Source organism: Taudactylus pleione, unplaced genomic scaffold, assembly GCF_031769625.1.
Source record: "Taudactylus pleione unplaced genomic scaffold, aTauple2 ptg000201l, whole genome shotgun sequence".
Taxonomy (NCBI): domain Eukaryota; kingdom Metazoa; phylum Chordata; class Amphibia; order Anura; family Myobatrachidae; genus Taudactylus; species Taudactylus pleione.
The window spans coordinates 29625018-29638793 of NW_028284603.1; the positions used below are offsets into that span (position 1 = coordinate 29625018).

General features: G+C 39.1%; 1 protein-coding gene across 2 annotated transcripts in view; it reads right to left on the reverse strand.

The window, feature by feature from the left end:
• KCNH1 (potassium voltage-gated channel subfamily H member 1) overlaps positions 1-13776 on the reverse strand; it is a 541044-nt gene that overhangs the window by 495088 nt on the left and 32180 nt on the right. For both annotated transcript variants that reach the window (XM_088477543.1, XM_088477542.1), the window contains 2 exons: positions 4540-4663; positions 1324-1430 (listed from right to left, as the gene is read on the reverse strand). In XM_088477543.1, the coding sequence (XP_088333669.1) occupies positions 1324-1430; positions 4540-4663 (231 nt within the window). The remainder of the gene's footprint in view (positions 1-1323; positions 1431-4539; positions 4664-13776) is intronic.

A 13776-nucleotide genomic window follows, 5' to 3' on the forward strand; every position in this document is an offset into this window, starting at 1 on the left:
TTTGTCCTTATATTTTATAAGTGTCAGCCAACAGCACTGGTTTTGCCTATCACATGGACCATTAATCATTTAATTTGGTCCTGGATCAACAACCCCTGGCACCCCTGCAAACACCCAGTTTGGGAACCACTGGCTAAAAGCATAAATTGATTTCCTATCTCAACATCTCTTCAACTCCAAAAAAACAACAAAAACAAAGTATTGCTATATTAGAAGTTTAATTAGTTACAGCACATAGACATAAGATTCATTAGGGGGGGAGCACATAAGGGTTTTTCTCCCCAGTGTCAGCAATTAGACACATTACTTATTTCCAGGCGCTAACATTTCTTGTTACAGCTCTGGAACAAACCAAATATTTAAATGAACAAGGAACTAGCTATAACTATCCTGCAGGAGTACATACTATGGGCCTCATTTACTAACGAGTTTTATCACCAAAACGAGTGATAAATGTCACTGTGTATGATAAATGGTGCTCCAGCCAATCAACTCCCAACTGTCAACTGTTAGAAAAATGACAGTTGGGAGCTGACACAGTGAAATTTATCACTCGTTTTGGTGATAAAACTCGTTAGTAAATGGGGGCCTATATATGTTCCCATAACAGTCTCTTAATGTAAATATTTGGGTGGTCCTTCCATAGGCCATTTACTAATATTAGCCCCCATAAATAAAAGGTACACAGCCCATACCAGGGCACATTTACATATAATATAGATCTGTTGTCTCATCTAAAGATGACCAGGTACACATCAATTTTGCAATCAAGTTTTTTTTTAATCCAACCATTTTTACATCATAAATCAAACAATGAGTGATTGATTAACACAAATTAAAAATAAAGAGTGCAGAGGGATCTTTTCAGTACATGCAGTTGCAGCATTGTTAAACTACTATATAATTGTACAATTTCAATTCACATCTCTTCTAAGCTCTAATAGAAGTTTGATTACATTTATACTAGTAACTATGACCTCTAATAATTCATGTAGATTGCCCAGCAAACAGATCAGGCAAGCAGATGCAATTTGTGTGAGACAATGTTACGCACAGACTGCATTCTTCCCTTAGTAGCACTGCAGATAGATTAGCATGAACACAGCTCTGAACCAGCAGAAAATAATGAGCAGAGGTGATTTAACAATTTACCAATCATGCAGAACCCAGTTCTTTAACTCTCACTGCAGTACTAAATAAAGCGTAAAAAAGAAATAATACAATTATATTAGCTGTCGTGCAACAGTACAAAGGAGCATAAAAATAAACTTGACTACATTATATTTAAATTAAAAAAAATGTGAATATTGAAGCAGAACTTACTGTTTTTCTTATACATTAAAATTTCAAAGGAGTTCATCTCATAATTTTCAAATGTCTGTCTTACTTTTTCTATGGTCTCTTTGTCTGTCAACTCCCCGTACATAAAGCTGTAATAAAGTGATGCATACATTGTAAAACTTTTGAAGTTGTTTATGGTAATTTGCTTTAAAAACGTCTGGAATGGATATATAAAGAAAAGAACAAATTAACTTTTGCCACAATATCTCCTGATCATACCTCTGTTTACCTTTGAGAAAGGTGAAGGCAGCGCTGAAACGCGTAAGGTGGAGGATTTACAGAATACATTGTTTGCAGGCCAAACAGCAGTGACTGAAAATTGCACTCTTTCATTTGGATTCCTAAAAGGATCATTTGCCACTGGAACTGCTATGTTTGGAGCGACTGTTAATCATTTGCATTCCAGATTAAAGTCCGTCAATTTACAAGACTTTATAATTAATCTGGCCAACTACAATAATATTCATTCAAAGTGCAATAAACGGATTGTTTCAGAAATATGAACATCCATTTTAGATGGTTCTATTTATGGTGCAATGTTGTTTTTAAACCCAGGACACAGAGTTGTTCCTAATGTAATAATTTTATAACACTGTGTATTGTGTGTTTGTTGATTAATTGTTTATAATAATCTAAAGTGATGTGTATATATGAAATAATTTTTTGAACTAAGTCAACTCTGAGATTCTTACATATTTGTTAGTATAGTGATTCTTTTTATATGGCTGGTTTATAAGCATGGGTTTTGTGGTGTCATTGGAATGGATACATAACTTTTACTTGTGTGGAAAAACAGCCGCCAAATGCCCCTCATTTGCTGTACACTGCAAGGGGTGCAGGAAAGTTTTGAAAAGTTGTTATTTTGATACTTGTAACTCAGTAGGATCCCTCCCTGGTAATCAATGCTCTCACATGTGTGGTTAGATGAAACAACATGCACAGTAGTGCAGCCAGGTCCCAAACCCGGAAGTAAAGTTATAGCATTAGCAATGACTTTACTTCTAACAAATTGATGGGACAGGCTCCTGCCATAGCGACTGTCTCTGGATGTGAATATTAATAGGATAGGCAAGGTAAGAAGTAATTATTGGGACTAATACCCAATAATTAAAAAATATGTCCCTTAAAGATTTAATATGTGTGTTTGGCTGAAAGATTATTAAAGTAGAACCTCAATGGAAATCTCAATTAGCAAGTGAGGCTCCTTGGCATCTGTAGGACATTACTGGTGTCTAAAACAATGAAGTTCCTTGTTTGAATTTAAGAAAAAAAACACACAAAAAAAACAAGTTATACCCCTTTCAGACATACAACCCGGGAAATTTCCTGCTCAGACCCGGGAATTTCTCCTGTGCAAATTCCCGGGTATTTGGTCGAGACCCCCCTTTCACACTACAGTGTCTACCTGGGAAATTCCCAGGTAGACCCCTTTCAGACAAGAGCAGGGTTTTTCTGCTTACCTGCCTCTTCTCTGCCGTCTGCTCCTCCTAGCCTATCCCCTCTCTGGCTGATGATGATGTCATCATTCAGCAGCCAAAAGCCGGCCAATCGTAATGCAGTTTTTTTTTTATTATAATTTTTTTAAACATATATTTTAATTCCCTGGTGGTCCAGTGGGAGTGCGGGTGGCCCGCTGTGGCACAGCCGGCCGGTGCTGGGGGTGGTGAGCAGCATCGCTGAGCGTCCTATAGGACGCTCTGCGCTGTCAGCTCAAAGCAGCAGCGCTGAGCGTCCTATAGGACGCTCTGCGCTGTCAGCTACATGCAAAAGCTGCTTGGTGCTGCCCGGGAGTAGTAAATTCCTGGGTAGCACCATTCAGACAGTAGCAGGGTAATTTCCCAGGACTTAAGTCCCGGGAAAAAAACCCTGGTCGATTGCAGGGGCGGCTACCCGGGAACGTGTTCCCGGGTAGGTACCTTTCACACAGACATGAGACCCGGGAATTTTGGCCGAGGCAGGCCAAACTCCCGGGAATCTCAGTATGTCTGAAAGGGGTATTAGTTCCTGCATTCAATTTTACCCTTCTGCTCAACGGGAAGTTTCTGTCCTCCCTGAGCTCGCCTTTGTACACCTGCGTTGCGGTTTGACATTAAATTTAATAGTTTGTATGTAGTCTAAAACACATTTTTTAAGATCTGCCTATGTTTTAATGAACTTTGGCTTCAACAAATTGGCCTCTGTTATACATCTTACCTACGTTTCGGCTCTAGTGTTTTTTTGTGACTTTTTATTAAAATAGAATAAGTATGTTGCCTGTGTAGTTTCTTACTGCTGACAGTGTTATGAAGCACTACGTGTGCAACTGTAACTCTAATGGTATTGTTTGTATTATATTAATTGCATGTGAGGAGAGATTAGAGTTAATTTTGTAAAGATGTTTTCGTTTTCAAAATAGAGTTATTAAAATTATGTTATTATCTATGTGGGTTTTTTATATTAATTGACAGCTTACTTTATGCTTCATTTTTTATATTTGACTTTATTCATATTTAACTTACACATTGTATTTCTCTAATTCTATATTCTAATTCTATATTTATTGCATCATGTGCTTTTTTGCTTTGGTCTATAATAAACCATTTGGAAATCCAGCAATTGTTCCTGAATGCCCATAATTGTGCCTTTTCCATGCTTTGAATCATATTTATATCTTTCATGCAACCATTTTGATGTGACTTTTAATGATCATATATTTTTTATATGCTTTCTGTATCCCCTGTTCATGTCTGTGTTTCCTCTTGTTTTTATTTGTTTTTCTTTTTGTTTTGCTGTTTTATTATTGAAAAACTTTCAATAAAAATATTTGATATAAAAAAAAAATTTTGTCCCACAAAAAAGACTTTTAATTTTATATGTGGATGCATAACCAGGTGCCTTCAATGCTTTCTCCAGCATCAAGCAAGGAGCTCTCTAGTATACACCAAAAGGGACCAATCAGAAAGACCTCCGCATACGCTGCTACTGTATATGTAAATTGCATATGCACTGTGGGAGATACATGTTTTCTACTTTAGTAAATTACCCTTTGTGCAAAATTGTAACATCATAAATCTGACAGCAGTTATTTCAATAAATAAATTATGTACAGTGTCAATGATCGTTTGATTTTAAGTCTACATGCATAGGAAATAGGAATAAAATGAGATCAATAGATTAAAATGAGCAACAAGGCAGGAGATCAATACAATGTTTCATTACCTGCATGTGCTACTTTTTTGCATAACTTCAGCTCGATGGTATCCTGATAACTTGCAGAACCCGTCATTGCTGTAGACAATAGGCCAATCCACTATCTGGGCATTACCCAAGACAAAATTAGTATCTGTTCCAAAAGACATGAGAAATATTTTACTGGCATAACTATTACATCTAGTCAGTATCACGCATTAGCTACAGTATTTCCTCTGGTCTGCTCAATAAAGCGTGTACTGATAAGCTCATCTCTCATACAGTACGGGATACTTGTACATATACATTGACAGGACAAATCGGGGAATGGGAATTTTCTTTCACACTGCTCACTTGCTTATAAAGGTGCCTGCAACATTAAAATTGAGACTATGGGGCATGTTTACTAAAGTGCAGGTTTTTAGAAGTGGAGATGTTGCCCCTAGCAACCAATCAGATTCTAGCTATTATCTTCTAGAAGGCACTAGTTAAATAATAAGTAAAATCTGATTGGTTGCTACGGGCAACATCTCAACTTCTAAAAACCCGCACCTTAGTAAATATACCCCTGAGTTTCTATTTTCAAGTATTGAGAGAAATGTGCGCCACAAATAGATATGTCACACTATTTCTTCTTTCCCGTAAGTTTTACATTATGAGTTAGGTATAGATGTAAAATAGGGACATTTAATATGAATCATTATAATTTAATTATTTTTGTTGTATTTTATTTTTTTATTTTTTTTAAATCAATTAATGAATCAGGGTGGCATTAAAATATTACATAAACCTAAATATTATGAGTGATTCAGAAATGCAAACTTTTTAGTTAAAAGTCTACAGTTCAAAGTACAGTCTCCTATAAGTTTATAACGACCTCTTTCAGTTAATGCAAATTTTCATCTCCTAAAGCACTGCTCAGTTAATCATATGAGTGAGCGAACACTGAGACTGCCTAATCTGCATGTGGCACTTTTGTGAGTTTGAATGTTTTTGTTTGTTTGTTTTATTTAGGGCAAAGTACATCTAAATAGCACTTCTACAGCAAAATTCAAATCTCAGTACATACAGGCAAATAAAGTCGCATGGAGTCACCAGAGTATTTTGTCCTGTTCCTCATATGTAGGTGACAGGTGTCTCATTCTTGCTCAATGGCAGTATGTAGTGAGATGATTTATACTACAGATGAGGGGTTCGGTTTTGTTGAAAACCAAATACACCTGAACTTTGAGGTTATGAGTCAAACCGAGTCCCGGCTCGGATCACTTTTGAGACTCGGCTCTAGCCGAGTAAATCAGAACTCGCATTTAAATCCGAATCTCTGATTTTGGATTGCATGTAAACAGGTCCAAATTACATGATTTTAGCTGTTTTTATCAATTTTAAACACACTCAACACCAAAGCTGAACCAAAACACTTGTGGGTGGTTTTTCCCAAGCCATAATATTTGAGGGTGCTTTTGCCAAAAGCAAAACATGGGGGTCCGCGCACATCTCTAATATATACCCACCATATCTGGACACTATACAGCTTGGCTTGAATTCATGAAATGTAACAGGGTAATACGGATATATGCTGTTTTAAGACCAGATGGCCATGGCATTCTGATGACGGGCGTGTGATGATAGGTGAATGGGGGTTGCTCTCCTTCTGTCACCAAAGAAATATTCCACTATTAAAGTAACGCATCAAGCTTTCTGGCCAATTCGCGGTAACATTACGACTGAGCATATCATTGCTTCAGAACACTGTGGTTTCCTAGTTCACCCTTGTGACCTGGATGCTTTGCAGAGCCAGTGATGTATTACCAGAAATGAGTCAGTTACTTTGCACTTGACTACATGTGGCATAATGCGGTGGTAGGAATGTCTGTTATGTGTGTTTAGAGATCACCTCTAGTCAAAAAGTGTGCAGATGGGTACTGCAAGTCCTCCAAGTGGGGGCAGCTAGGTCAGCGATGCTGGTGGGCGTTACACAGTTAAGTCGGTGGTGTGGAGGACGTGATGCTGTGCTTGTGTCATTGTGGCCCAGCACTCGCTGTACAATTGATGTGATTACCTTCATTGAAAGCATGGCGTGGGGCCACGATATTGAGATTCTGCACACTCCTTAGAAAAGCTAAATATATCTTTATCTGTTAGTTTTCAGATGTAAATTGTGCACCTACTGTACCCAAAGCTTTAGATTGAAGATTACTGTTGTAGCTTTGATAATTAAAAACAATTGATGTATATTCAGGTTAGGGGTGCCGTCTCCTGGGGTAACCGCCAGCAGCCAATCAGCAGCACCAGTCCAAGTGCCTCAGTACAAGTAGTTTTATTTAGCAGCCTAAAATAAAGCATAAAAGTAAATCCTAGCTTGTCCAGCTAACTAACCTAGAGGAGTCAATTCAATTAGGTATGAGTTTGGTTCTGCAAGTCATTCTCACTGCAAACTCGTACCACAAATTTTAGTTTAATTTCATTTGTAATCTCACAATTTGTTTTTTTCAGAGGAAATTTGCATTTGTTTGTACACAGCCCCCTGAGCAGGTGACAAGGTAGAGAATATCTTTATTTTAAGGTAAAAATGTTGGTACACAGTGCAGAACCTATAATACACCCTTTCTAATGAATAATCATGCATTTGGAAGGGTTTAAATAGCATAATTTGGCCAATATAGACATGTCAGTTTTCAGGTCACTTGCTCTAAAAAGATCAATAATGGGTTAAATAATGGGGGACAGGTATGTGGAGGCGTAAACAATGTGTGACAGGTATGTGGAGGTGTAAATGATGTGGGACAGGTATGTGGAGGTGTAAATGATGTGGGACAGGTATGTGGAGATGTAAATGATGTGGGACAGGTACATGGAGGTGTAAAGGATATGGGACAGGTACGTGGAGGTGTAAATGATGTGGGACAGGTACGTGGAGGTGTAAATGATGTGGGACAGGTACGTGGAGGTGTATATGATGTGAGACAGGTATATGGAGGTGTAAATGATGTGGGACAGGTATGTGGAGGTGTAAATTATGTGGGACAGGTATGTGGAGGTGTTAATGATGTGAGACATGTATGTGGAGGTGTAAATTATGCGGGACAGGTATGTGGAGGTGTAAATGATGTGGGACAGGTATGTGGAGGTGTAAATTATGTGCAGAGCCGTAACTAGACTTTTTGGTGCCCTGTGCCAGAAAGAGCATTGGCGCCCCCCTAATTTTTAAAGGGACATAATGCACTCAAAAAAGGGCCATGGCTTCATGGGGAAGGACCAGGGAAGAGATAGGAGAGGCCAGGAGATGCTGGGGATGAAATAAGAGGAAGCAACAAGCAATAATGATAATAAACAGAAATTTGACAGGCCCAAACAGCGCCCCCTGACCTGTGGTGCCCTGTGAGATGGCACCGGCCGCACTACCCTAGCTACGGCCCTGATGATGTGGGACAGGTATGTGGAGGTGTTGTATTGATGGGAGAGGGGTTTTTGTACTTGCAGATGGGAGCTAAAAGTGTTTATTCAAACTTTTTACAAACTTGTATAAAAATACAGCAAAATCACAGTACAAGCATTTTCCTGTATCCCAAAAGACTTGAATTAATTAAAAATACTTGCTTCCTCTCATATTTCAACCATTCAAAAGTCCAAAAAACTGCCATTTGACACCATTTCAGAGCCTCCAGTAGTTTTGTTATGGCCACGAACAGCCTTTTATATAGTTCTGTTATCTCAGTTGTCATTTTTGTGGGGTCCAGAATGGTTTCCCACTTTTTCATGCTCTTCTCCCAGTTCACTTATTGTACAAAATGTGTGAAATCTTGCCGTGAGTAGCACAAATTGGCATTTTTAAATGGATAGAGTGTTTCTTTGGAGCATGCATCAGTGCGAAACTTCATGAAACAAACTCATATTCGCAAACTCGCAGATAATTGAATTGACCCCAAAGTTCCCTCTCTCAGGGTGGAAGGACCTAGTGTTGAACTCCCAAACAAAACATCAATTTTAGTACAGTACCTACAATCACAATCAAATGTCTCTCTCTCTCTCTCTCTTTCAGCAGAAATCACTGAGGTGTCAGTGGAAGGTGAATGATAATGATAGGGCATTTATGTCTTTTGGGTAGTATTCCAATTGCCACAATCAGGCACGACAGTGACTTATCTGATTGCTGACAATCTAATTTCTCAAGCAGTTAGTCAGGCAACCAACTTAAAAGGACATAGGCCCTGATTCAGAGGTGCTCGCTACTTGCGAGCGCTCGCTCTGAATCAGGGCGGGCTGGGTTTTTTTTCCCTCGGCCTCCAGGCAGCTCGCTAAGCTGTGGGTGACCACCTCAGCTTTAGCGGGTGGCCTGGCGATGGTCGCGATTATCAACAACCATCGGGCTTGCGACAAGACCCTTGTGGTAGGGTCTCGTCCACCGCAAGCCCCAGTGAACTTCCTGCTCTGATATAGCAGGAAGTTCACTACTGACATCACGTGTGATGTCAGTTGGGCTGCCCACAAACGGCAGGCATTCCTTCGGGAATGCCTCCGTTTGTGCACCCCCAGCCACGCCCCCCCCGACCCTCGAGCGGGTCTGAATCAGGTCCATAATTTTAGATTTGATTATAAGGGGTATATTTACTAGTGAGGGTTTTTAGAAGTGGAGATGTTACCCATATCAACCAATCGGATTCTACTTAACATTTAACTAGCACCTTCTAGAAGATAATAGCTAGAATCCAATTGGTTGCTATGGGCAACATCTTCACTTCTACAAACCCACACTTTAGTGTCTATGAGGCATAATTATTCAGTATTGGGACTTGGTCCCAATAACTATAATTTCTACTACAGTATAATATCTGCTGTGGTCCTTGTACATAGATTCAGGAGACCCTTATGTATTTGCGGGTAGCCCTCCAGCCCCCCTAGCACAAGCCATGAAAATGTGTGTTCTTGAGAGCTATCCTGCAAATTTTGGTTTATAAATATGCCACCATAGGAGGGAACTTGGAGTCTAATGATCATTAGTAATTGTGTTTTAATATACAGTACAAACAGCAGTAAAGCAGATTTGCACCAATGAGAAACGTGTTTAATAACAGCTAATTATGTGCAGAAAGCCTAGATAATATTTCTCACACCTCTATTTTTTAGTCTGTAAAAGGGGGACAAAATGTAATCTAGCTAAAATAGTAAAATTACACATTTTAAATCATAGTAAGAAAAAACAAAAGCAAAGTGGTTTGTATATATTAATGGAGACAAAGAAATCGCAGATAGCCTAAATAACTACATATGCCATATATTCACTGTTAAAAATGTCCTCACCTTCATTACAAAGCAAAAATAGGCAACAGGAAAGAACAAATAAATAACTATAGATCTATGAGCCAAACAAATTACAGGTCCATCGCAACATGGATTTGCTGCTAGAAAATCATGTCAAACAAATTTAGTAGAATATTTGGCTCAGTAATTAAAGTGATAGATCACGATGGATCAGTGGATCAATGTATACACAGCAGATTGTTTTGAGTTTAACAAGGCATTGAATACAGTCACCCACAATAAATGAATTGAACTCTTGGGATTGCCATAAATATGTAGGAATGTATAAAGGTTCGGGTAAAGGACAGGAGACAATTTGTATAAGGTTGTATAAAGGTTCGGGTAAAGGACAGGAGACAAAGACTGCTTTAAACAGTGGTGTAAAGGACTGGTAACCAGTGGAGAATGTCAGAGATCAGTACTGGATCATGTTTTGTTTATCGTACACATGATCGATCTTACTAGGTAAACATGTAGTGATTTAGATTACATTGAGGAATGGAATGTTAATATTATGCATGTGGGATCCAAATATCCAGAATGAAAGGTGACAGGTTCAGGCTCAGGAAGGCAGTTTTTAAAATAAAAGGATTTCTAGAACAAGGGCGGCACACTTTCAAAGTGGAAGGAAGAAGACTGAAAAATAATATAAGATAAGGCTATCTTTCTGGAGATACTTTCAATATCCCGGCAGATGGAATTCCGGTGGTCAGGATGCCGGCGCCTCTCGTACCCATCCCGTCTTACAGAATGGAGGAGAACTACATGGAACAGTAACTCTAACAGTTGTGGTGGAAAATTCTAGAATAAAATAATTTAAAAAATACATGGGGCAATCATATACTACGAGGGTTGCCCAAAAGTAATGCCTAAATGCTCATAACTCTGAAATAATAAGCAACATTTACTTGAAATTTTGTCAGTTTTTAGTTTAATATGTCTGCTAACTATATATGTAGTTTTGTTTAGGTAGTTAAAGAAATATCATGGAATACAAGATGAAACAAAGAGCCATAATTGTATTTCTGGAAAGAGAAGGCTGCAGTGCTACAGAAATCCACAGAAGACAGAAAAAAGTGTATGGTGAGAGTACAAATGACTATAGCAATGTGAGAAGGTGGATGAAGCATTTTCAATCGGGAGAATCGTCCGTGTGCGACAAACCTCGTGGTGGCAGACCATCAACTGCAGTGACAGCAGAGAACCGACACAAAGTTGATGCCATGATTCAGAAAGACCATCGTGTGACCATTAGAGATATCAGTGATGAACTTGAATGTAGCCAACACTAATCAATGATTTGGGATATCGTAAAGTGTGTGCTAAATGGGTTCCAAAGCAATTAACCAGGGATCATAAGGCCCAGAGGGTGGAAGTGTGCAATGACCTTTTGACCAACTTTGAAGCCAACCCTGAGACATTTTTGGAAAATGTCATTACAGGAGATGACACCTGGGTATTCCTTTATGAACCAGAAACAAAGGCCCAATCAAAGCAATGGAAACACCCAAGTTCACCTAGGCCAAAAAAGTTTAATCACAGCGATCCATAAACAAAGTCATGGCCACATTCTTCTGGGATTGCCGAGGTGTTATTCTCATCGATTACTTGGAACCAAACCAATCAATCAACAGTGATTGATACATTATTACACTTAAGAAGCTGAAAGAAGCCATCCGCAAAAAAAGGTCAACAATTCCACTGTCAAATGTCATGTTACACCACAACAATGCCAGACCCCACACTTCGATGGCAACATCTGCGGCCATTGCCAAAATGGGGTGGGCAATAATGCCACATCCACCATACAGTCCTGATTTGGCCCCTTCTGACTTTCATCTGTTTGGCCCTCTCAAATACTGTCTACAGGGTCAACATATTGAAGACATAGAGGTTGTTCCTGGGTCAAACACCAACTACTGGAATTTTTCCAAAGTGCATTCACAGCTTGGGTTGAGAGGTGGAGAAAATGTTTGAGGGCAGATAGTGAATTTTTTGAGTAGAGTCATTCTGTTACTAAAACTTCAAAGTATATTACTGCAAAAAATTTTCAAATCTGTATCTATAATAACGTTTGAGTTGTGAGCATTTAGGCATTACTTTTTGAACAACCCTCGTATCGATTCAAATGTAAATAAAATAGAACAAGAAACAAAAATACACACAAATTGTAGATTAGATGGACCAAAGGGCAGATTGGCCATAAACCATACCATAAGTTTCCTACAGGATGACGTCTAGACCATGATAGCAGGGGGTCCCTTGGGGTAGGGGTGCCCTGGTCTCATCACAAATTCTATAAATTAGGCTGGCATCTCTTTACACAGGCAGCACTGTGTCTATTCCTGTACACCTGTGCATCCCCTCCCCCATCTCTGCTTGCCCTCTATTCTCTCCCTCCAGATATGTGCTACCTCCCCTTTGTGTGTGTATCTCTGAACAATCTTCAGTATGGGTTTCTTTGCCCCTCCTTTTTTCTGTGCATTGTATATATGTGCCCCCTTTACAGGTGTGTAACTCTTTCCCTACTTGTGTGTGAGAAGATTTTGGATGTGGCAACATGAACAAAATGCCCATAGGGTTTTTCAACAAAAACTAAGGGGGCATTTTGTATTAGGATTTGAGCATTTTAACTTTTTAGTTACATTGTTTTAAGTCTGCATAGAAAAGCACTATTCCTGTATAAACTGCAACCGGATGGTGTAAAAGTAATCCAATGGACAGTAGTGACAGATCCCCGATTTCTAGCCCTCTAGATGAAATATAATCAAGGCTTTTTGTGTGGCTAAAATAACTCTACTCCTACCTGCTGAACTGGGAATGCCCGCTTCTGCCATTATTACAATCCTCCCCTCTTATAGTTGAATTAAGCATGTTGGGTCTGATTCAGAGATGGATGCTATTGGCAATGCTGCTGAGTCTTTGTACGCAGCATCTATGCAAAAATATGCAAAAGCTGCAGGAGGTGTCTTATGTAAAAATACACCCACTGCCAGCTTCTCTGATCCACTGCTGCACCCAAAGATGCAGCATCTAATCAGCAGCACGAGCATTGGGCAGGTATCGGCCATCAAAGTCCTCTTAAGGTTACTCGGAATGGCTGCTACCATCTCTGCTGACGAGGCCAGTAAATCTGCGTCATTAGCCTAGGCATTACCACAAAACAGAGGTGACACCCCCCCTGATTTGTGCAATTGTCCCTACCCTAAAAGGCCACTGCCTGTCAATCCAGCATCAATCTCTGAATCATCTCCATTGTCAATATTAAATCATTTGGAATTGTGTGTATGACCAGGCATCTCCCCAATTACCATAATCCTGATATGCCAAGCCGCATTATTTCCCCAAACAATTATGTAACCCTCCATTATAGGCACACAATGTCACAAAGCAGGGCAATATGCTATTTATGCTGTTGTCTGCAATTTTGTGACTTTGCTGATGATCGTTTCTGTTTATATTTTCTCTGTCAATGTCTCTTTCACCTCGGCTTAGCAAGCTCTTCAGTTTTGAAAAACTATCTTATGTTGGTGAATTAAAAGGTCTCAGACACCAGGAACTGGCCCCAGTCCAGACCAAAGTCCATATCAATTCCCTTTTAATGGAAATAAATCTTTTATGCAAGACAGCTATGACCTGGGTCTTGTTTAAGAAAGCCCAAAGCTTCTTAAGTGATTAAGGTGCTACATTATTACATCACAATCAAGTGTGTACTGAGATTACACCAGAAGAAAACTACAGATGAGAGCACAATAGTTTTAGAAGTCTGAGTCTGCCTAGTAAATAGAATTAATCTGCTTGTGGATGTTAACCTCAAATGATTTTGGAAATGTAGGTAATAGAAAATAAATGTATCAAATCATATGTAACTTCTGCTCCTTAATAGCCAATTAATGTAGGTTAAAGAAAAAAAACACACAATTTTAACAATTTCACCTGTGGAAATTAAACATAACACAAAGCATGTTG